The sequence below is a fragment of the Podarcis liolepis genome (genome assembly GCF_965112155.1).
Source record: "Podarcis liolepis genome assembly, chromosome: 2".
In the NCBI taxonomy this organism is placed as follows: domain Eukaryota; kingdom Metazoa; phylum Chordata; class Lepidosauria; order Squamata; family Lacertidae; genus Podarcis; species Podarcis liolepis.
Window position 1 is genome coordinate 33,421,610 of NC_139555.1, and position 24,091 is coordinate 33,445,700.

The 24,091-nt window shown below is 46.1% G+C and overlaps 2 protein-coding genes across 3 annotated transcripts; one reads left to right on the forward strand and one right to left on the reverse strand.

Annotated features, from left to right (window-relative positions):
- Positions 1-902: 902 nt before the first annotated feature.
- On the forward strand, positions 903-15,562 carry LRRC59 (leucine rich repeat containing 59). Of its 2 annotated transcripts, none has more exons than XM_083487263.1 (8): positions 903-1,012; positions 3,405-3,560; positions 4,313-4,372; positions 5,087-5,245; positions 5,832-5,936; positions 9,212-9,284; positions 10,888-11,061; positions 12,179-15,562. In XM_083487263.1, the coding sequence occupies exons 2-8, from the start codon at positions 3,456-3,458 to the stop codon at positions 12,421-12,423; spliced, it is 921 nt and encodes a 306-aa protein (XP_083343389.1). In that variant the 5' UTR covers positions 903-1,012; positions 3,405-3,455; the 3' UTR covers positions 12,424-15,562. The 2 variants fall into 2 exon arrangements, with proteins under 2 accessions (XP_083343389.1, XP_083343390.1); XM_083487264.1 differs by lacking the exon at positions 903-1,012 and adding an exon at positions 1,039-1,335.
- On the reverse strand, positions 14,183-24,027 carry EME1 (essential meiotic structure-specific endonuclease 1). The gene is made up of 9 exons (XM_083487169.1): positions 23,815-24,027; positions 21,834-22,687; positions 21,479-21,606; positions 20,775-20,864; positions 19,975-20,087; positions 19,546-19,684; positions 18,782-18,897; positions 17,032-17,221; positions 14,183-14,842 (listed from the first exon to the last, which is right to left on the reverse strand). Exons 1-9 carry the CDS (start codon positions 23,835-23,837, stop codon positions 14,666-14,668), a joined length of 1,830 nt encoding a protein of 609 aa, XP_083343295.1. The 5' UTR covers positions 23,838-24,027; the 3' UTR covers positions 14,183-14,665.
- Between the last annotated feature and the right edge of the window lie 64 nt (positions 24,028-24,091).

Genomic DNA, 24,091 nt, shown 5'->3' on the forward strand with positions numbered 1-24,091 from the left:
CCTCACGGGCAGCCTGGCCCTGATGCTTGCTGGGAATAAATCCCAATGAATTCCATGGGGCTGATTCTGAACAAAGCATGCACCCTTTGAAAGAGATGTGTTTTGCTCCCTACCCCACCCACCTCGTGCCAATGTTTTGTCTGGTGTCTTCATTATACACCTTTAGGCGCCAGGCAAAAATGTTGCCCTTTAACCAGGCTTTTGGCCGATTGACATCCAATGCCCTATTATAAAATGTGTTGGGGAGGAGGACACTTATTGGGTTGATTTTGTTATGTATTTTGTGTTTTTATAATGTCATTTTATGTTGCAAACACCCTGAGACCTGCAGGTATAGGGCGGTATACAAATTTAGTAAATAATAATAATAATAAGTGCTTTTTCTCCAGGGCACGCAGTACTAGTACCTCTTTTTGTGGTTAAAAAGTGTGGCACATACTGTAACAACTTCCCCTTGAGTACCGGCACCTATTTTTCTAGAGGGGAAAGCACTAATAATAATAATAATAGACGAAAAGGCAGAAGACTGTGGTAAATGACAAGTTTCTGTCTTTCTTTCAATATCTGGACCAGCATACAGTATTTGCTCTTAAGTTGAAAAGCGGCACTCAAGTTGCCGAAAAAGGTGCTTCTGGTTTTTCTTTTTTCTTTAATTAAGCAGTGGTGGCAAAGGCGTGTAGGGGTGGGTGTGTATGTATCACAATTAGGCAACAACCTACCACAACTCTTCCCCTCACCCCGACAACGGCGGCGGCAAACTTGGCTCCCCGCGTCGACTCTTGTTAATCCTTACCTTTTTTGCCTGCCTAGCCCTAGCGAGACCTCCTAGGCTGTGACCTCTGTCCGCCTCCAGAGGCCGCTATCGCGCCTTTCCCTACCCGACTTCCGCGAGGCGCTCTCGCCGGCTTCTCTCGCTGGTTCCCGGGGAAGGCGCTCCGAGAGGAGGCGGGTGCGGAAGTGGCTGGCACGGGCAGGAGAGCGTCAGTAGTTCCGCTGGAGGGGCGGGGGCGAGGTGAGTGAGGTGAAGGGATAGCGGGAGGGAGGGGGGATTCCTAGACGGGACACCCCCTGGCCGCCCGCTGCGTTTTGGGGACGGCTGCCTTCGCGCCCTTTTTCTTTCGCTCTTTTCAGTGCAGCAGCCCCGTAATGCTGCGTGTCTGAGCCCCACGCCCACATTGCTTGCCTGCCGTGTTGGACGGCAAAGAGGGAGGCGGAGGCAGAGCGAGGCGAGGCTGCTGACCGTGGGAGCCACGCGGGCGTATCCCGCCCGGGCGCCGGAGTTGGCGAGGAGGGAAACGTGTCTGCCGCGTGTGCAGGGGGAGCCTCTTGCGAGAGGTCCAAAGGGCAAGCATGGTGGGGTGCGAGGGGTGGGGGAATAGGGTTGCCACCTGTCCTGCTACAATGCAGGATTATCCCGTATTTAAACGAAAAAATGCTGCGTCCTGTATTGATCAAAGAGTTTTGTGCAGTCTTCTCTCTCTCTCTCTCTCTCTCTCTCCAAATGCACGTGTTTGAAAGGGTGTGTGAAAGGTCTAGGGAGCCAAGCACAGATTTGCAAATCCGTGTGTGTGCAAAGTGTGACAGATTCCAGAGGGGGCATCCTGTTAGGCTGCAACAGATTGCAATGGATTGCTTTGAAGTCACTTCAGCACCAGATGGGGGGAAAAAATGCCCTGTCCTGTCCTGTATTTTGCCAGAAGAAAGGTGGCAACCATAGGTGGGGAGATTGGAGATGTGACTTCTTTACCCCAGTTTCACCCCTGGCGCACTGAGTTGGCCAGGAGGAGTTGTTAGCCTAGGCATGGGGCCCCTGCCCCACTGCTTTTTATTTCTTGCTGACATTGGCTCTCTGCATTTAAACATTTCGTTGTCTGCTAGAGATGAAAACAGGTGTGATTTTCCCCACTGTGGAGATGCAGATGGTTGGGGGGGGGGAGGAAAGCCACCTGCCAGATTTCTGTACGTGTCAACAATATTGGGAAAGGCGCAGAGAGCCTCTTATCAGGGAAGTCGAAGAAAAGGTCTCATGATGCATCTCTATAAAGGGATTATAAATTGATTTTTCTGTGAGCACCACATCCTAATGTTTTGCTCTGTGCTCCCAAAAAAGGAAATCCCAGGCAGGGCTTGGGAGCTGGCAGGGTTGATTATGTGTGGCTGGAGTTACAGTGCCTGCATTTTCAGTGATATTCCCAAGTGCACTCATTTGGACTTTACCATCCAAGTGGCCATTCATTCATATGGGGAAATGTGGTGAGGGAGAAAACTGCCCACTGGTTTGACATTGGGTGCTGTGGCCCTCGCTAAAGGGTCCCCCCCAGGTGTGGTATAATGATGCATGGTACTCAACTATGGGGGATCTTGCAGTATTTAATTTATGCTGTGGTCAGGGTTCACCTTCCACATGTTGGTTGGTGTCTGTTGCAATTATGTTAATGATAAGGAGGTCTACTATGGTCAGGTGGATCTCTTTACAGTCTCAAACGTCAAGTGCAAGGTATCCAACATGTGCGCCACAGACTATGCTGCAAATCCTCTGCTGCTACGTGTAAATTTCAGCAGTCTTGGCAATGGTCCAAAGCCAACTGAGCGCCATTGTGACCCTCTCTCCTTTTGACCTATACCTCCTTTTAACCTGTACTTTCCAGCTGAGCAGGAAAGTCACGCCACCTCAACCATTTCCCACTGACAATTAAAATGATAATAATTCTGGCCTGTTTCTTTATTATTGAGAATTGGGTGCACTGCTTAAGTGTCCCAATATGAAGCTAACCAAAGTACCGTATTTTTCACTCTATAGGGCGCACTTTTTCCCCTCCAAAAATGAAGGGGAAATGTGTGTGCGTCCTATGGAGCCAATGCAGGCTTTCGCTGAAGCCTGGAGAGCGAGAGGGGTCGGTGTGCACCGACCCCTCTCGCTCTCCAGGCTTCAGGAAGCTATCTGCAAGCCTTCGGAGCCTGGCGGGAGTTCCCGCTGGGCTCCGAAGGCTTGCGGATAGCAGCCTGCAGCCCAAAGCCTGGGGAGCGCTGCGCAGCGCACCCCAGGCTTTGGGCAGCTATCCGCAAGCCTTTGGAGCCCACGGGAGTTCCCGCCGGGCTCAGAAGGTTTGCGGATAGCAGCAAGCTCCAGGAGTGAAGGCGAGGTTGCGCGCAACCTCGCCCCCGCTCCCGGACCGTTCTGGGAGCTGGGGTCGGGGGAAGCCCAGGCTTCCCCAGCCCCGCGGCTAAAAAGGAACCAATACAGCCAGCGGGGTATATATATTTTTTCTTTATTCCCCCCCCCCAAAAAAACACACCTAGGTGCGCCCTATGGTCCGGTGCACCCTATAGAGCGAAAAATATGGTAAGTACTGTGGGGCTTGCTTACTAGTGAGTATGTAGCCTTAATCTTTTTATCTCTCTAGGAACACAAGGATATTCACCAGGCTCGTTGGGAGACTGCTCTATTGAAGATTATGGCAAAATCTGGAGGAAAAGGAGTGAATCTAAAAGACAAACTGGAGGGCAATGAGTTGGACTTGAGCTTGTGTGACCTGAATGAGGTGCCAGTGAAAGAACTGGTTGGTATCTCTGTAGAATAAGCCAAATAATTCTGTAATACTTTGTAGCCTGCATAAATGTACAGGCTCTTGTAAAATGGTAAACTGGTTAATCTGAATTTTAATATGTACTTTAAAAATATGCTTTCAACTAGTAGGGTCTCTGTGACCAACCAAAAATGGGTGGTCATTGGGACTGATCATACCGCTTCACCAAAGTGCAGCTGGTTTTGGTCTTCACCAGAAATAAAGGGTTGCTTGCCATGGTGAGTGGATTGTAAGCAGGTAGCAATTTTGGATCCCCCCCCCCCCACCTCTGGAAAATAGGAAACAAATTGATAATGGCCATGTAGGCAGAAAGCTTTAGCTAGCAGGACAACCAGTCTACTTAAAAGACAAAAATAATTTGTTCCTAATTCATTTGACAAACCTTGTAATGAAATATTTAAATCAGCATCAACATGGAAGTGTATGTATGATAAAGAAGCATTTAGGTAATATAGCTAATTTAGTTAATTGAAGTTGTGGGAGTTTGATCCATATTGTGGCAGATGTAGAATTCTGAAAACTCCCATTTCTAGAATAAAGGTCCGTGATGCGATACTAACATTTCATATGCCAATGGTCACTGTTAAAAGGTGTATTGTAGACCTGTGTTACAATCCTGACTACACACGCTAGGAAGTTAAGCCCCTTTGGTCAAGGCAGGACTTGCTTCTGAGGAAACAAGCATAGGATTTCACTGCTAATTTGGTTCTCTGATTCTTTTTCAGGCAGGGCTTTCCAAGGCTACCATTTTAGATTTGTCCTGTAACAACCTTACTACTTTGCCAGTAAGTTTCAACTGTATCCTATCTACAAACTTTTTATATAGAAACATGTATTATAATACAATCTCATCCTACTCTTTAATGCAGAAGGTGGACTGTACTTAAGTGTAGGATGAGATTGCATTATTATTTATTAACGTTCGTACTACTTAAGAGGGTGAGACTGTATACATTTTTTATACACAGCACCTAATGTAGTAATAGCTGCAGTTCTCATATCCCCTAGTAAGAGTGAATGTTGAGGCCACATTCACTAGAAGGGCAATTTTGGCCAATGACTTACTGTAAAAGATAGATGCAAGTACAGCTACTTACTTTCAGAGAGCACAGATACAAGTTTTGATGGCAGATACTTTCATCTCAAAATGGATAAATAGCTAGAGTAATGATGCATATCTTTGATTTACAGGTCTCTCTACCAGGGTGTTGGGGAGAGATTGATACTAAGGGGCTCTGGGGTTAAAGGGTAGAACTGAAGGAACAATGGTTTATTGTCTCTTTTCCCTTAGAAGATGCTTTGTGTGTATCTTCCTCTACTTGCAGGCCTAAGATTAGAGGGAATGGCTCCTTCACGTGAATAGCTTGGGTGAGAGACTGGGCTGCCGTAGGTCTTTGGAAATCCTTAACCATATCTGTAACTGCTCAGTTTGCTAAATGCCTCAGCTTTGGGTTAAGAAGGTGGTTGGACTCTATTTCACTTGTGTTTTTTGGTTGCAGTCAGAATTCTGCAGCTTGACCCACCTGGTGAAATTGGACCTTAGTAAAAACCAGCTTCAGCAACTGCCTTCGGACTTTGGTCGCTTGGTCAACTTGCAACACCTGGACCTTCTGAACAATCGATTGGTTACCTTGCCAGTCAGTTTTGCACAACTCAAGGTAACGTTTTCACTCTCCAGCTCGTGCATTAAGAAAGACATTGAGCTTCAGCTCAGAACCTTTTTTGAGATTTATCTGAGGCTTACTTCCCTGGTGGAAATCAAATGTTGCTGGGGGCAGAGAGGTGAAAGTTCAAATCTTTATTGCCATTTATGCAGCTGCTGGCTCTGGAGAAACCTTGGTAGTTTGAGCAAGCTCTTGGCAAAATTGATCTACCTCTAGTATTGAATAGCTGTCTATTCATGGTTTGATCTGTTAGAACAGCATTTCTCAAGCTGTGTTCCATGGGGTTCCCCGTGAATGAAAAAAAAGTTGTATTGGCCAACAAGCATGCACTGTGTGTTTCACTCAAGCAATCGTCTTGGGAATCCTTATCCCTTCTTTCATTTTCTTGCCATGCTTTCCAGGGGTTAAACCAATAGCAGTTGGTGGGGTTGCTTACCTGGCTTCCCAATATACCTGGACGTAACATTCCATTCCATCTTTTTGTTTTGCTGGTTTTTGTTAAACTTGAAAAAAAAGTTTCAAAAAGAGAAAATCATGAAAAATGATTTGGTCTCCTTTTCTCTGTGTTTCCCCTTTTCAGAACCTGAAGTGGCTGGATTTGAAGGACAACCCTCTGGAGGCTGCCCTGGCGAAGGTGGCGGGGGATTGCTTGGATGAAAAGCAATGTAAACAGGCTGCCGCCAGGGTAAAGCACTTTATTCTCACTTACTTTCCTTATCTATTCGGCTGACTGTTTGCATTTATCCTCTCATGAATTTTTATGCATCCCAGTCCAAGGCTCAATTTGCGTCATAAACCAAAGATAAAAAAATAAGCTCTAAACCTAAAAAGAAATGCACATATCAAATGTGCACTCCCATTTTGTGGCCAATCTTTTCTCATATATATATATATATATATATATATATATATATATATATATATATATGCTTTCGTAGATTTTCACGGGTATAGGAATGCAGGTTTTGGTGTCTTCGGGTGTCTTCCCGTGTAAGAGTTGGGGTGTCTAGGCGACGTTTCGACGAGGTCTCACTCGTCATCTTCAGGCTGGTGCTTTCGGCTTCTTGTTACTGGAACAGAGCAGGATCTCAGTGTTTGAGTTCCTATAAATACTGTTGAGGGGGTGTGGTGTATAGCCTCCAACGTTCTGGGCAGAGAGGAAGTTCCCAGGTTAGTGTGCCTTTTCTTCTTTTGTTCCTTAATTACTTGAGGGATATCTTGAGTGATTTCTTGAGTGATATTCTGAGTACCACTTAGGTGGGTCATTAAGTGTGGATTAGTTGCTAAAGCTTTCGTGTCTTGACCTCTTGAGCTTGTGAAGAGTTTTTCTGAGAAGATGGCTGTACTGCACTTAGTTGTGCTCTGGCTTGGCTTCGTGTATAGGGGCGAGCTGTGGTTTTGTGCCCTGTGCCAGCCAGATCTGTGTCGGGATTGCAGGGGGGTGCAGCATCCGGAGGTGCCACTATGGTTTGGCTACTGGATGGTGTCTGTAATTTATCTGTGGAGAGGGTCTGGGTTTGGGTCTGGTGTGGTTGATTGGTGATGGCGTTCTGTGTGCCTCTGGTTCTGGTGTCGGTTTTTGTGGGAAGGGCTAATTTCCAGATGTCTGGCAGGCGGGACGTGTCGTCACGCTTGTTCATGTTGTGAGGGTGTTTCTCTATCTCGATGGCTTCCATGATTATTCTCTTGTGGTGATGTTCCATGTTAAAGAGCAATTTGGAATCTGCAAAATTAATTTCGTGTCCTGTTTCTTTCATGTGTTGGAAAAGAGAGGAAGTTTTTTCTTCTTTTTTGACGGCATTCTTGTGTTCTGCGATACGTGCATTTATTCGTCTGTTTGTTTGTCCAATGTACGTGGCTGGGCAGACTTTGCAGGGTATTTCATAGACCCCTTGGTTTTCCAACTGGATTTTATCTTTGGGGTTTCTGAGGATATTGGCTATTTTTTGGTTGGTGCAAAAGGCTGTTTTGATATTGTGTTTATGGAGGATTTTGCTAATTTTATCTGTAGTGCCCTTGATATAAGGAAGGAGGGCCATGCCATTGTTTTCTTCTGTGTCTTGGTTTTTGGGGGGTGTTTCTTTTTGGATTAGCTTCGTAACCCTATTTTGCTGGTATCCATTGGCGATTAACACATTTGAGAGATTCTGTAACTCAGTTGTCAAGTGGTCTTTGTCAGCCAGGCGTTTGGTTCTGGAGATGAGAGTCTTGGCTACGGAGTTTATTTGTGCAGGGTGGTGGTGTGATTGTGCATGTAAGTAGCGGTTGGTGTGTGTTTTTTTCCGGTAGATAGTGTGTCCTAGGGAGCCATCAGGTTTTTTGTAGATTAGGACGTCAAGGAAGGGAAGTTGGTTGTTGGCTTCTATTTCCATAGTGAATTGTATTTTGGGGTGTAGGCTGTTGAGATGTGTGAGGAAGCTATCTAGTTTTTCTTTCCCGTGTGGCCAAATTACAAAGGTGTCGTCACCTTTGTATACACACACACACACACACACACCATATTTTTCGCCCCATAGGACGCACCGTCCCATAAGGCGCACCTAGCTTTTTGGGGGGGGAAATAAGGGGGGAAAAAATATTTTTCCCCCAGGCGCGGGGCTGGGGCGGGGCTGGGGGATTGCAGGCGGGGCTGGGGCTGGGGCGGGGCGGGGCTGGGGCGGGGGAAGCTCAAGCTTCCCCCGACCCCAGCCCCCAAACAGGCAGCTCTCTGCAAGCCGTGGGAGCGCTCCCGCTGCTTGCGGAGAGGTGCGCGAAACCTAGAGAGCGAGAGGGGTCGGTGCGCACCAACCCCTCTCACTCTCCAGGCTTCAGCGAAAGCCTGCATTCGCCCCATAGGACACACACACATTTCCCCTTCATTTTTGGAGGGGGAAAAGTGCGTCCTATAGGGCGAAAAATATGGTGTGTGTGTGTGTGTGTGTGTATATATATAACATATATATACATATATCTACGAAAACATATATATATATATATATATATATATATATATATATATATATATATAAATTTAATTAGTTTTGCTTTACCGTTATGGATGTTAACCTTACCATACTGCTATATACATTTGGACTAGAAATACCAAATTGGCTCAGAGCTTGTAGTGGGTAACATGGGAGGAATTTGGAACACATATTTTTAAATGCAAGCATTAGGGTAATCAGAGTAGTACACTGTTGCACTGGTATCTATGTTCAGGATGGTGTTTTGGGTATGGGAAGAGATGTATGTGTTGTTGTTAGGTTGCTAATCTGAATGCCACATCTGCCTTTTTTACTCACTGGTATTCAAGAGCAAACAGAGATGAAACTCCCTTTTCTTTGAAAGGCCATGTATTAGCAATTAACTTGTTGCTAATTTTTAGGGGTTGGTGGGTCTACACCCCCTCCCCCCATGCCCTGTGTGTGCCTGCGTTCGTTTGCTTCATTCATCTGGAATTAGCTCTGCAGACATCCCTTGTTTTTGATAGGGTTGGTCCTGTCTTCGGGGAATGAGGGCACTGGACCACACAGCACTTGAATTTTCTAATTCTATATTAGTGGTCAGAAAGACAGCTCTCCTCAAAGGCAGGTTGGCCAAATCAACTGAACCTTCATAAACGCCTTTCCTTAGCTTGCCTTGGTTGCATATTAAAGAAGATGCTGTTACAGTGGTACCTTGGTTCTTGAACGGCTTAGTTGCTTAACAAATCAGCTCCCGAATGCTGCAAACCCGGAAGTAAGCGTTCTGGTTTGCGAACGTTTTTTGGAAGCCAAACGTCCGACGTGGCTTCCACTTGAGTGCAGGAAGCTCCTGCCATGCCTTGGTTTTTGAATGGTTTTGGGAGTCAAATGGACTCCCAGAACAGATTAAGTTCAAGAACCAAGGTACCACTGTACATCCTTTATGCTGGTTGTGGCTATACATTCTCCCTGCTTCTTGTAATTGTGATAGCTAATCACACGTCTTGAATCTCAAAAGGTACTCCAGCATATGAGGGCCATCCAATCTGAGCTGGATCGTGAGAAGGAACGAAAACTACAGTTAGAGCGAGGTAGGCTTAGTAACCCTGGTTCTCTTTCCATGCCCCCTAAATCTGCTGGGGGGGGCTGGAGGAACCCCCAGAACATGTTTGGGTGGCATGCATGGGGAGGAGGGCGAAGTCTTGTTGCGACGAGTGGACCACATTCCCTACACACAAACCCCACTGAATTCCACCCTCAGTATCTCCCCCCGCCCAACTGCCGGGAGCCCATTTCACAAGACTCTTATCATGTGACCGTCGGGGAGGGGAAATGATTAACCTGTGATGACCCTTCACCTTCGAAATGATCACATGAATCAGTTCTCTGTCACTAAGTTTATGCTTAGTCTTGTATTAAAAAAATAATGTAATTGAAATGGAGACTTGTACATATTACGAGCATTATCCTGGAATCATTTCTGCTTTTATGAGTTGTGGTTCTTCCAGCTTTCCATTTGCTGTACTTTTCGTAGGCACATTATCATCCAATCTATTTGAAGCCATGTCGTCATTGCCCAGAAATTGGATTAGATTATCTTCAAGGCCGTTCTATCTCTCTACGCCTATCCTATCCTTTTAAACAGAATAAACAGTTTCAGAGGCAGATGTTGGTTTAAACCCAGGTCAGACCCAGTCGTATGCAAAGTGGAGGGTGGCAGGGAGAGGTCTGAGCTTTGGAGCAAAAGGGTGTCTGGATTTAGGAGAGGTGAACTCCTGTCCTTGTTCAATGTCTGCCACCCTGCAGCTTCTTCATAGCCAAACTCCGATACCACAAGAGAGCAAACCTTGGGGAAAAGAATGGAAAACGGAGGGGGAGTGTAGCACTCCTCGGCCACGTGTCACATGATCTTGTGATTGGATCCCCCGTTTCACGTGTGATTGGGGAGAACTATGCATTTCACCCCCCTTGCTTGTCCCTCCAACACTTGCATTTTGGGTGTTACCCTCCACAACACTAATGAACTCAACCAACATGTCCCAGGCGCCACTTCTGTCGTTCAGGTGGAAATTGGTTCATAATCCCAATCAGTAATCTGGTGCTACACAACCTTTTAGCACATTTAAACAACAGGCAGTACCTTTGGTCACAGTCCCTAAAGGATTCTTTGGTATCACTTCTCTTATCACACTGAACCGGGTGATGCATTTAATGTTTTCCTGTTGTGGTCAGTGAAGACAAACTGCTGGATGTACTTACTCCCTGTACAGTCATACCTTGGAAGCTGAACGGAATCCGTTCCGGAAGTCCATTTGACTTCCAAGGTGCGGCTTCTGATTGGATGCAGGAACTTTCTGCAGCCAATCAGAAGCCCCGCTGGACGTTCAGCTTCCAAAAGAATGTTCGCAAACAGGAACACTCACTTCCGGGTTTGCGGCGTTTGGGAGTCAAAATGTTCGACTGCTAAGGCGTTCGTCAACCAAGGTACGACAGTATTAAGTTCAGCATGGCAGTAGGGCTTACAGGGTGCAAAACACAGGAGATTCTTAAAGCACCTTGCAGCTGCAGCTCTCCTCCTCTTGGGGGGGGGGCAGGGCAGCAACCACTGCCACATTATTGTACCAGATGCAGAAGTAAACGATGGAAGTGTTTTCTAGAGCGTATGAACATTTTATGTTTGTGCGGTATACTCAGAGCTGGAGAAGAAGCGTGAAGCAGAGCAGCGAGTGAGGGAAGCCCAAGAGAGGGAACTCCGGAAGCGGGAAAAGGCTGAAGAGAAAGAACGGCGAAGGCGGGAGTATGATGCTATGAGAGCGGTAAAGCAGGAAATGGCAAAAAAATCAAGGAAAGAAAAAGACGAGAATCCAAGTAAGTTGTTGTTGTTGTTGTTGTTATATTAAAAAGTATGTGTGAGAGGGAGAAATAACGGAAACCAAGAGTAGATAGCTTTGGTTTGTTTTTTTAAAAAAACCCTTACAAAACTTACCTTAATTAAACTTCATAAATTGGCAAAGGAGCAGGTCTGTAGCTTGGGGGTACTCCTGGTTCCAACTTTGCTACCAGAGGCTCAGTGGGCCTCGGGGACTAGGAATGTTTATTTTGAGCCCAGGCTAGTTTGCCAGCAAGGGTCCCTTTTGGACAGACATGATTTCCCCACTACACCCCATGCTCTGGTAACTTCCAGATTGGATCATTGCAATGGCCTTTACACGGGACTGCTCTTGAAGATGACTCACAAACTTCAAACAACTCCAAATGCAGCTGCTAGAGTTCCTTTTAGAGTTGACGTATATCCTGTTCTGAAAGCCTTGCTTTGGCTTCCTGTTCCTTTTGGAGCCCAATTCAAAGTGCTCGCATTGGTGTTTAAAGCCCTAAATGACCCAGGTTCCAAATATATGAAAGAATGCCTCCTTCCTTACAGAACTCCCGCTGGGTGTTAAAATAAATAGAAGGGGCCCTCTTGGTCATTCTGACACCCTCTGGTGGTTTTTTTTTTCTTTGGCAGGGTGGCTGCTGGGAGAGGGCATTTTCTATAGCAGCCCTTATGCTTATCCCTCCCCACAGAGTTGCGCCTAGTGCCTTCATTGTATAGCTTTTGTTGTATGTTGAAGCCACACTTCCGTACCTTGTGGCCTTTAACACCTGGGATTTATTTTTAAAATGTACACCCTCCCCCCATTCTTATGATTGTAAATTGTTTTAACTGATTTTAAAGTGTTTTTTATTGTTGTAAAGCTGCCCTGGGACCTTATGGGGAAGAGTGGGGAAGAAATCGAATTATTGTTGTTGTTAGACCTTGCAAACTTTGCGTTGTCACCTGGTTAATAGTTAGGGCAAACCCAAACCATGTTTGGGCATCATTTAGATGCCAACAGTAGCCTCTGCTACTATTAAGGATGTTGCCTGCATTTACAGAGCTTGTGGAGTTGCCTGTTAAAGCATAATAAATAAATTCTCATTCTTTGCCCGTTCTTTGTTTCTGCAGAGGCCTCGCTTTCCCATCCATCCCACCCACCCCAGCACAAACGGTCCTGGTCCAGAGTCCTATTGAAGATGCTGCTGTTCCTGCTGCTTGGTGCCCTCAGTACTCTGGCTGTCTGTAAGGTTACAGAGCTGCAGCACCAGCCCGTATGCGTCCGTGTGAACATGCTCTATGAGGAGGCGCTGTCCCTTTTGCAAAGCCGCGAAATCCTTCGGAACGTACTGCAGCCGAACACCCAGCAGTCCTGAAGGACCCTTCCCCTTGCCAGTGCCACCTTCTGCTGGTTTTTGTTTTTTGTTTTTTTGCATCAGCGCAGCCAGGATTCCTATGGAATTAAGCTCTGGTGGAAATTGCCTTCAGCCCTTCAACGCTGGGTTTGGTGGCCAAAGTTCAAACAGCGCCAAACCACTTGCCCGGGTCGCTTTGCTTCGACTGCAGTTCCTGCGGTAAATCAGAATTTATTGCCATTCCCTTCCTCCATAGTGGATCCTTTCCTGGGCTGCAAAATACAGACTTGCTGGTCTGTATGCAAGCGAGGAGAGACAGTGCCCTTAGTAGCAGCCTTGCTATGAGAAGTGATACCTATTTTTGTCATCTTAAGAAGTTTTTGTATATGTTGTCTTTGAGTGTTACTGCTATAGCAAATACGTGCTCACTTTGGAAACAACTACTGTAGCCAGGAGGACTGAATGTGTTCATTCAGGGGGGAGTGGAGTCATGGTTCAGGTTAGCTTTCGTATATGCATATGTAATTTTTCTAAGCAGCTTGGTGTTGGATTTGTAGGTGGAAACTGGTGGTTGTGGAATGTAAAGACAACCTACCTAAAGTATGCTGTTTTTCGAAAACGCTTATCTACATCCACATCTGCCAATACCTAATTCTTCTCTCCCCAGATATTTGTATACCAGCCAATGGAAGCTTTATCAAAGTATTGTGAAATCTGCACCCAAAGTTTAGCAAGTAACACGTCATTTCATTATATATATTTTTTGCTTTTTACATTTTTGAATTAGTTAAAAACAAACAAACCGGGTGCAGTTTCTGTGTCCTTGTGCCTAAGTGCTTTTTCCTGTTGTATCTTAGCTTGACGGTCTGTACTCCTGAACGTACGACGTTATTCCTTAGTGCGAGTTACCTGAGAAAGTTCTCTACTCAACTGTACTTTCCCCGTTTGCTTGTTTGAGCGGGTAGCGAACAAGCGACACATTTGCCTTATCCTCTGCCATTGTGCAAAGGATCTAGTGTGGCGCACAGATCCTGCCTGCTACCCTTCAGTGTCCTGCTGGGTCAGCTTAGAGCACGAGTACCTCTCTTGCTCAGGCAGCTTCCACTACTGTAACTAACAGCTTTACCAGCTGTTGAAATTACTTCCTAGATTGTATCTGGCAAACCCAGCAGCCTCCCTAGGGTAAAACCTCACCAAATCCAGTGAAACCTCCTGAGTAAATACACGTAAGATCAGAATGGAAGTAATTTGTGCAGAGTCTAAAAAACCAGAGGAGAAGCAGAGCTCTAGCATCTGCTAGCAGTGTAATTGAATCAATAGCTATATAGCACTATCAATGGGCATGTGCTTTACAGAGCGCAAGTCTCTCCTGGGCTGAGAGCTTGCAAGTTAAAATTAGTCACAGGAGAAACAGCAGATGAAAGTGGAGGTGGGGTAAGCATGGAGGAAGAAGGGTGAGATTCTGCTAACTTAAAATGAGAGGCTTTGTTCAGGTGGGGCATATGGACAAGGGGATTGCGCAAAAAAGGCTTCATGGAAAAAGCGGGCCTTGAAGCGGGATTTGAAGTCACTGACGTCATCCCAGGGCAGCAAGGACAGAGGGATTAGAAGACTTTTAGGTAGCCGAGATGCAACTTGAAATTTGTTTCCTGTAGCAAATTCCCGTAAAGCATTTAATATGTAAAGTTACATAACCCACGTGCACAGCTCTAGTCAAATAGACATCCGTTACATAGTTTGTGCTTTTTAGGTTCTTACAAAAAATATATATATTTAAAAATTGAATGAATAGGACATAGCTATGAGCTATGAGTAAATCAATATTCTGTTTCTATTTTGGCACATGGACACCTCTTATGTTCAAGTCAGAGTTGTTGAAGCCCAGCCTCTTTAGCAACGTTTAAAATTAATTTGACACATATCTGAATAACATTGGTGTAGAACAAGCACTGCCCATCTCCTCTTTAGCATCCTTGTCTATCCTGAGTAGGAAGGGGGTAGATGCAGAGTGGCAGGGGTTGTGCCTGGGTTTTCTTTCCAAGATTGATAAAAGAATTACAACTCAGTCATTCCTGGTTAGCCAAGATATACTTGATTGCCTAATAAGGACTGCTGCAGGAATAAAGGGGGGAAAGTAGGAGTCCTTTCTGGGTGCCAAGCAGCGACACATTTGATATTTTCAGAAAACGTTTAGTTTTAACATTTCTTCCCACTATTAAAAAAAAATTGAACATAGTTTTTACTTAAAATACATAGTTCAGCATCACCCAGTAGCATCCAGGGAAAGGTCAGGGTTATGGGAAGTCATCTGCAGATAAATCCGTTTGGATAGCTCTGGGCCAACCCGCCTTGTAGTAGCTGTCACCCCATCGCCACGGCGGACAGGTATCTCTGCAAGGAGGTTGTGCCGCTCCTGACGAGAAGGGCGGGTTTCATAGGCCTAAATGTAACACAGAAATAACGTTACACACCACAAAATGCGATATATGAATAAACTTAACTACTAAATTGCCGAATCAGTCTAAGAATGGTTTACTAAGGAAGCCAAGTATGTGCCATGGAGCAGCTGGCCAATATAGCCAGCCTGAAGTTACATTCACTTTTTTTTCCAGAGATGATTTATCCACCTACAACCCCATCGCTGGGGCAGTTTTGCGACATTGGATAATTGCACTTCCCATAGTAAGTTTGTAGTCTCGATAAGAGAGCAGTCGGCCGATTGATCCTTTAGCTAGTTACTCCTAGCCAAAGCCTCCCATTGGCTGCTCTCCTCCCCACCACCACGGTTACAGGTTTCCTATGAGCAAGGCTTTGTGCAGCCGTGCAAATAACTCAGGTGGCAATCAGCCACTCCCCAAGCCCACTGAATACAGCGTGAGCAGTTCTGTTACTGAGAGACTGAAAAAACTGGGAGAAGTTGTATACTCTTGGGGGATGGTAGAGATTTGATGGAGGACTCCTGAGTTACAGACAGGGGAATGTCAGTCTCTCAGGGTGAGAGGCTGGGAGGAGCTACTGTCCTCTGTGGGTGGTAAGGGCCAAGAATTACTTTTAATTAAGAGAGGACTTTGTAATTTTGCTTACTCGATTTGTATCTTCTGTAGTTGTAATTTTACTGTATTATGGGAAAATCTAAATAAAGAGAACCTTGAAAACAAAACTGGAGAAGTAGGCAGATGGCAACATAGAGACAACTCGGCAAGGGCTCCTGGAAGGGAAAACGGATGAGCTTCAAAAATGCAAAATGGGATATCTGGAGAGAAATTGTTTTAAAAAAAAAAAGATGTAAGGAGTCACCGTCTCCACTGAGAACAGTAGTGGTAGTTTTATAGTAAGAAGAATGCAAAGTTTGGTTAATGTTCAGAATGCTTTCCTGATCACGAGAGCAGTTCAGTGGTGGACAGAAGTGCCCAGCAGTTGTGGAATCATCATTTTGGAATGAAAAGGGGAGGGAGGATTGAACAGACGTCTAACAGGGACTCTCTACGTCATACTGGATATCCAGTTCTAAGGCAGGAGGGCAGATTCACTGAAGCACAGGGGCTGCATATAGACAAGGGAGTAAGTCCACTAAATAAACATGTATAGAAATGTGCTCTTGAATTGCATCTACAAAGAGCTGGGTACCTTGCATAAACCTCTAGAAGTATTGACGTGTTCCATCAAAACACCATCTACCTACCCTTCAGTGGAATCTTTGCCTGTGCCATTTTTGAAGAAGAAGAATTTGGATTTGATATCCCACTTTATCACTACCCAAAGGAGTCTCAAAGCGGCTAACATTCTCCTTTCCCTTCCTCCCGCACAACAAACACTCTGTGAGGTGAGTGGGGCTGAGAGACTTCAAAGAAGTGTGACTGGCCCAAGGTCACCCAGCAGCTGCATGTGGAGGAGCGGAGACGTGAACCCGGTTCCCCAGATTACGAGTCTACCGCTCTTAACTACACCACACTGGCTCTTAATCTCGAAGAACAATCTATCACAGATTGGGCAATATGTGGGCAATAAGTGAGGGAGGAAGACCAGAAGAGAGCTAGTCTTCACACCTAGCTCAGAAGCAGCTGCTTTTCTCAGGTTCAGTACTGGATTAGACCAGGGGTCCATCTAAGTTCAGCACCCTATTCTCACTCTGGCAGGACCCAAGTGCAGCTGGTATCTGAAAGCACACTGTCTCCCCAGCAGTGGAGGTAAAACCCGCTGCACTTAAGAACGGGCCAGAACCATGCATGCATTAATAAGAGTCAATTTACATAAGGCAGATGTATTGAGTCACATCTCTGGTTAGTTACTGAGGCCACAATCCTGTGCAGGCTGACCTGGAAGTAAACCCTATTATTAAACATAGTGGGACATAATTCAGGCTTGAACTTTTGCAAGCAACTTCCAACATCAATTACATTTATCACTCACAGCACAAGACTGGGTAGCCTGTACTATACAATGCCTAAATTCTGGATACAGAATAAGCTATTTAAGTTAAAGTTACCAATGTATAATTGCTCCCAAGATCTGAGTTTCCGTGCTCAATACAGACTAGCTGTGTATTTTCACAGAATCTTGAGTGCGTGCCCATGCACAGATCACGCACAACCTAGAATACAGTATTCCTTTGGCAGCAGAATAGCATACCTGTTTCAGAAGTAGAGGAGATGGGTATTTGGCCACGATGGCATTGGCTGTCTCTAGGCTGACCCGGTTAAACTGCTGGATCTGTCTCTTCCAAACTTGCAGCAGTCCTTTTCCAAAGCGGTCCACCTTCATCCCCCCAATCCAGTCTCCCTCTAGGCAGAAGGAGAAGCTGGTTTTATCTCGTTCCCTTCTGCAAATGATGTGAACGAGAAACACAACAGAACAAAGTTATGGGCGCTTGTGCTCCTCTGTAAGGAAATTATCTGTCCACAGCAGAAAGCAAGGAAAGGAAATTCTCTATACAGATACCAAGAGTAGGTCTTTCCATGTGCCAAGCACAAGGTGATTGATTGATTGATTGATTGATTGATTGATATTTATTACGGCCATTGGCCCGTCACACGACAGTTTCCCATACCAACATAATGTACTTAAACCTCCAGACCCAAAACCGCCGAAACCCACAAAAAACAAACAAGAACCAAAGCAGAACAAAAACAAAAGACCACATCATACATTACAATAAATTTGCAGCATAAACATCGCCCTCTGCTCATAAATTAATAAAAACATCAATGGTGATATCACCTAATTACATCCTAAAACATAGATCATGGTTTAAAAGGGTTATCCGAGCCGCACAGGAGTCCGTTTTTCTTCTTTAGGGATAGGACGCTGATCAAGAATCTGGCAACCGTGAGTGATCTTAGGGGGTCTTCATCATTTAATAGATATCTCAGTTCGGCTTCATTCGTATCATCGGCGATTCCCTTTAGATATTGAGCAAGAAACTTGCTCCTGGCCGATGAGTGAAAAGCACAATCAAGAATTATGTGATGCAACGATTCCGGTGCCCCACAATTACAATCACATAAGAGCAATATCTGTCCATTGGAAAATCTATTTCTCAGCACGTTCGATGGGAAGGTGTTGAATCTTGCCTTTATAAAGGCATAAGCACAAGGTGTCTGTTTTCACATTTCAATCTGAACATTGAGATGAGCTCTTCTTTCAAAATCTCAGCACCTTATGCAAACATTGTTAGGTCTTTCCAAATACCAAGAGTATTAAAAAGCATTGAAGTAAAAGAGCTTTAAAGTACACAAACTGAGTGTCTCAGTCACTTCAAGGAATTGAGCCTGCTTCACATGTTACAGCAGGAGAAAAATTGTCAAGTTTCTACCATGGGTCTGACAACTCTCTTTCCTATAACATATCCAGAGACTCTTAGCAACTGCCAGGTATGCTCACTACGTGTTTAAAATACAAAGTGTACTTAAAATACTGCAGAAGAGACACTGTCAAGGCTGCAGTGGAAATTCCTGGCCCTCACTTTCCTCTAACATGAAGGCCAAAGATAGTTTTGTTTGAGGCAGGAATTTGGAGAATGGGACTGCCAGACGTAGAGGACTGGAGACCACTACTGGCAGCGGAATGGAACAAATCCTTGCAGGAGAAACCCTAATCCTGCCAGGAACCCACAAGCGCTTCTCAAGTAGTATCTGAAACTAAGGCAGCAGATGCTAAATGGGAGATTGAGCCAGATGGGAATTCCTGCGTACCATACTGACCCTTGAGATGCCAATTAGACCCAATCAGGCCAGGAAGTGGGCCTCACGGCAAAAATCAGTATTTTAGATTCCACCAGAAGGCACGGCACCCGGGAGAGAGCCCAGTGCCCACATAACCCAGCGGCATGCCAGAAAACGAAGCTGCTGAGATGTGCTCAGGGAAGTGTTTGCTCACTCACTTGAATGGAGCTTCTGCCACAGCCTTGGTGAACGTACTGGCAAAGTCGGCAAACTCCTTCCAGCTCTCGAGGAGTCGAACTTGGATACCCGTCTGAAGCTGCAGAGCCACCAAACCCTGCAAAGGCAAAGAATGATGGTGAGCAAGGCAGCTTAGTCTTTGGCATCTCCTGCGCCCTCCTGGTGATTCCCAGTAGTGATATATGGAAGTGAGAGCTGGACCATAAAGAAGGCTGATCACCGATGAATTGATGCTTTTGAATTATGGTGCTGGAGGAGACTCTTGAGAGTCCCATGGACTGCAAGAAGAACAAACCTCTCCATTCTGAAGGAAATCAGCCCTGAGTGCTCACTGGAAGGACAGATCCTGAAGCTGAGGCTCCAATACTTTGGCCACCTCATGAGAAGAGATGACTCCATGGAAAAGACCTTGATGCTGGGAAAGATTGAGAGCACAAGGAGAAGGGGACGACAGAGGACGAGATGGTTGGACAGTGTTCTCGGAGCCACAAACATGAGTCTGACCAAACTGCGGGAGGCAGTGGAAGATAGGAGTGCCTGGCGTGCTCTGGTCCATGGGGTCACGAAGAGTCGGACACGACTAAACGACTAAACAACAACAACAACCATCATCAGAGACATCACAGCATGATAGTATTTACTCATCAGCCAAGTGCCTGGGCAGGGTAGCCCCGAAGAACTTACCCTGGAGGAAGAAGCAAAACGAAAAAGCAAGACATGGGACACTGACTCCATGCTCACTCACTTCTTCCACGTCCAGTCTGGACAGGTTTGGGATGGAATTTGCCTTTCCTCTCCGATTCCTCTGTTTGCTCTGCTCCTGGGCCTCACTGCCACTCTGCAATGCTTGCTGCAGTTTCTTCCGTGACTTGAGCTTGTGAGAACTGAGAGGACAAAGAACGAATGAACAGCCCGCGTTGGCGGTAACAACTATTTGCATTGCTAAAAATCGACATTCCCAGTGGTAAAATATATATGCCCTGCAACCACAGACAGCACCACTGAGAAGGGTCCAGTAGGCACTGCACGTCTGCGTATGCTGCTCTGCTCAGGTGATGCAAACCGGTGTTTGCTGCACCAGTTTACATGGCTTTTCCTGTGACTTAGAGACTGGGGGATGCTGAAGAGCCTATTGCCATGACTGTTCACAGTGGGGAGGCAGCAACATTCTAACCTGAAGTATTTTTCTAGTTCTACTACAGCCAGGGCCAGAGTCTTCCCAGGGGTTTTCTTCATGACGTTTGCCGCAAAGCTCTGCAGAGTCTCGTTGGGCCCTTCCATGCTAACCTGGGGGCAAGACACATACAAGAAAACAGAGACTATATATTCCCGGACCAAAGTTAAAACAACAATAAACCACCACCTCCAATTGGCATTGTAAGGCTCACATTCTCTCTCCGGACAAACCCATATGCAGAGCTGAAGTTTCAGGTTGATGCACTCCCCAGTTTTTCAGAATGAAACAATCCCTGGGCCGCCTCCTATATGCCAAGGGTGTTGAACTTTTTCCAGCTCAAGGACTGTGATATCTTGTTGGGAACCATACCAGGGGTGGGCAGGGAAAGAGGCAGAAGTGTTTCAGTGTGTCTCTTACCTCTGTATAGTAACAATAACAATAACAATAACAATTTTGTTAGTGATACCCTGCCCATCTGGCTGGGTTGCCCCAGCCACCCAGGAGGCTACATTCCAGCCCTGCCGAAACCAGAGGTTCCTACACACAAACACGCACATCCCTCCATCCAGAAAGCAAGTGGTATTATCAGAGTTCAAGTACACATCACAACCAAGCAAAGGCATTTGATCACATGGAGCAGGACTGGTAAGCGGATGTAGTCTATAGATAGGGCTTGGCAGAGAGGCCTGGAGGACTCACTAGGCCTCAAGCCTGAACATTGATAGATTGTTTTTAAATAGATGGTGCAAGCTGTTACTTGGGTAGCAGTTAAGACACTACATTGTGCGTGACCTCACCTGTTTATAGTTATGGATCATAGCAACAAATTCTTCTAGCAGAACTAGGACTAGAAGGTTGGGTTCTTCTGTCCAGTTGTCTTCTTCAGCCTGGAGGAACAAAAGAACATTTAAGGTGGAACAGTACAAAGGAGAGGGCTATTGCTATTAAAAAGAAACAAGGGATGTATAAACTGCTATGTATACTCCAGAACGAGGAAGCCAGATTCTTGAAGGACAGAAATAACCAACGAATGGGAGTGAAGAATATTTGTTGAACTGACCTAATTCTGGCTACAGAGTGTGGGCAAGTTTGTGGGCAACGAAGAGAGGTATGTTGGGAGACCAAAAATGGGGAGATCCTGGAGATCTTTTTCTACCTGCCAAATCAGAAAGCTTGACGGTCGCTGAAAGGTTTCTAGAGGAATTCGTTGCTGCACTGCTCATATAACGCAACAGACCTCCTTTGAATGCAAAATTCCACAAGGCTCTAGCAAACAAACGGATAACTCTTGGCATATTTGCTCAGGTAACGTGGGGGATATTGCCGGATATGTCGTTAAATGTACGCGACAAGCACCAGAAAGGTGGGTGGGAAAGGATGTGCTATCAGGGAGATCACCACAGGGATAGCTCAGTAACAGTTCAACTGCCTCCCCACTAGGACTTCAGCACTAGAGACAAGGGAAAAAGGGGGGGAAGCCTTTGAGGAAATGCAATCCTACCTGACCTAGTCCAGTTTTCCTTCTCCAGGTGACACTGCAAGGAACAGCTTGATTCTCAATCACACAGCTGCACTCCATTGCCTGCAGAGCGGTAAGCACCAGCCCGCCACCTTCAATCTGTAATAGACCTAAGGAGAGGACAGAGATCAGCTGCAGGGCCAGTCAATACATTACTCTTGCTGAAGATCCTCAGGTGACTCCGAGCAAACTGTGGGGCTTGCAACAGTTCTGTTTCCCAACACACAACGCATGAGCTGCCACACTCTGCCAAATGGCAGGGCCGGCACCAGGATAGGGGTCCATTGGGAGGGCAGGCAGTTAACACCCATCACAGCTAAAAGTGAAGGGGCAGTACCTGGATCTAGGACTGCTTGAATGTGTTTCAGACACTCTTCTGGCCTCTGGGCCTTCCACCGGTTAGCAAGGGCCTTCCTCCTCTCTCGTTCCTGCTGCTGCAGCATCTTCTGGGTTTCCCGCTCATTTGTCCTCTGCCGGGCGTTGCCCAGTTCCTCCTGGCTGCGCTTTGTTTTCCTCTGAAGAGGCAAAGGTTTCAGGCTTTCCTCTGCTGCCTGACAGCTGCCATTTTGAACCAAGCGGTCAGAGACACAAACAGTCGGGCGAAGCACAGTCTGTTTCTTGGGATCCAATGAATCCAGTTCCTGGTCGCTATCTGACAGTTCCCATATACTGGGTACAACCCTTCCCTGGGTTCCTTGGCATCTGGGTAGCTGTGACAACCGCCCGCAATCTGTGACCGCTTTCTCATCAATGGAGCAGAGTCCATTTCCTCCAGCGGAGTCTCGCTTGCTCAGTTCCCGGATCCTAGTATACGAAGGACAAGCGGAGGAAGGCTCAGACGTCAAAAGCTTCCTCTTGAGCCTTTCAGCCAAGGGAATAACTTCCTCCTCCTCACTCTCGCTGCTGAGCTGCACTATCGCTTTCAGACAAGTGGGAGCCCTGGCCGAATCCTGGCTGCCACGTGGTTTCTTCCATGCAGGAGAGGCCACGGACGAATCTTCCGAGTCTGAGCTGCAGAGCACAACCACATTCTCTTCTAGAGGAGGAGTTTGGACAACACTTTTTATGCTTGGAGGCTGCTGCTTCAGGAAATCAAAGGTTGGCAGCTCCTCATCATCACTGTCCCCCAACTCTGGGGACATGGTGTTCAGCCTCACGTGATGAGCGGAGTGCCAGGGAAATGGAGACCGCCTGAGGGGAAAAAGCGCCAAGTTTTAATCGAAACGACAACAGCCGCAACCTCTTAGGCACGAGAAGCAGACATTGGGCATCATCATTCCCCCACAGCAGCCTTTGCCAACTTGGGGTAATCCAGACATCTTGGACTACAATTCCCATCATCTGGCTGAGGCTGATGGGCATTGTAGTCCAAAAGATCTGGAGGGTCCTAGGTTGGCAATGGCTGCCCCGGGAGTTTGATGAGGTTCCCCTTCCAGCAGGAAGAATCTGTAGACTGTGCAGGTGCTCGGGAGAGGAGATAGAAAAACACCCACAGACCCAAACATCTGGGGCTACCTGGCCCCAGCAGCCAGGTAGCACATGAAAGGGGTGAGTACTGACTGCACTCCATATGGTTGCCGCAGAATGTGAAAGAGCAACTAGTATCAACAATAGGAATATTGAAAGCCACAGGCCTGGACATTACACTCCCCCTGCCTCCCTTCATGATGTACTACTGAATTTAAATAACAAAACAAACCTCTTTATGTTATTTATTTATTTCATGATTTATAAGCCCACTTTCAGGGCCAGCCTGCTCAAAGAGGTGTACAATAGCATGTTTTAAACAATACAAGAAAACCACACCATAAATTACTAAAAACACCAACAAACTAAAACAGGTAACGAAAGCTGCAGTACTTTGTGAATCTATGACTTTTATTGCAATTGTGCTGCTTAGCTTATTTTTTTTTAGTTGTTTTGTTACTGGTGCTTTATAGATCACAAATTATTATTATTATTATTTATGGATCGCTGATCTGGCTGGGTTTCCCCAGCCACTCTGGGCGGCTTACAACATATCTAAAAAAATAATGAAACCATCAAGCGTTTAAAAACCTCCCGATGCAGCGCTGCCTTCAGATGTCTCCTAAAAGTTGTGTAATTCTTTATCTCCTTGGCATCTGAATGGTTTTGTCGATTATCTTGTATATTATTCTATGTTGTGTCTATGATGTTCTGCTATGGTTCTTTCTTGATTTGTAAGCCGCTTTGCGATTCACGGGGAACGAAACGCGGCATAGAAATGTAAGCAAGCAAGCAAACAAGGAAGAACCCCCCGTGTGTCCTGGGGGTGGGGGCGCCTTCAGAGGACCCACCTTGGGGTAGGTCTGAATTTCATCCCCGGAGACTCGTTTTTCAACAGTTGAGTCCCTGGAATGCTGAGCGAGAAGCTAGGAGGAAAGTGCTTCTGAGCACGTGCAGAGCGCCTTCCTCCCCCTCCACCCACCACCCCCAGCCTCTTTGGAAAGGGAGGAAGGGGCACGAAGGGCTTTCTCGGCGGTACCTCTCTCTCTCTCTCTCTCTCTCTCTCTCTCTGGGCTCAGAAACAGAAGCAGCCGCTCTCCTCCTCCTCCTCCTATTCCTGGCCCGTAG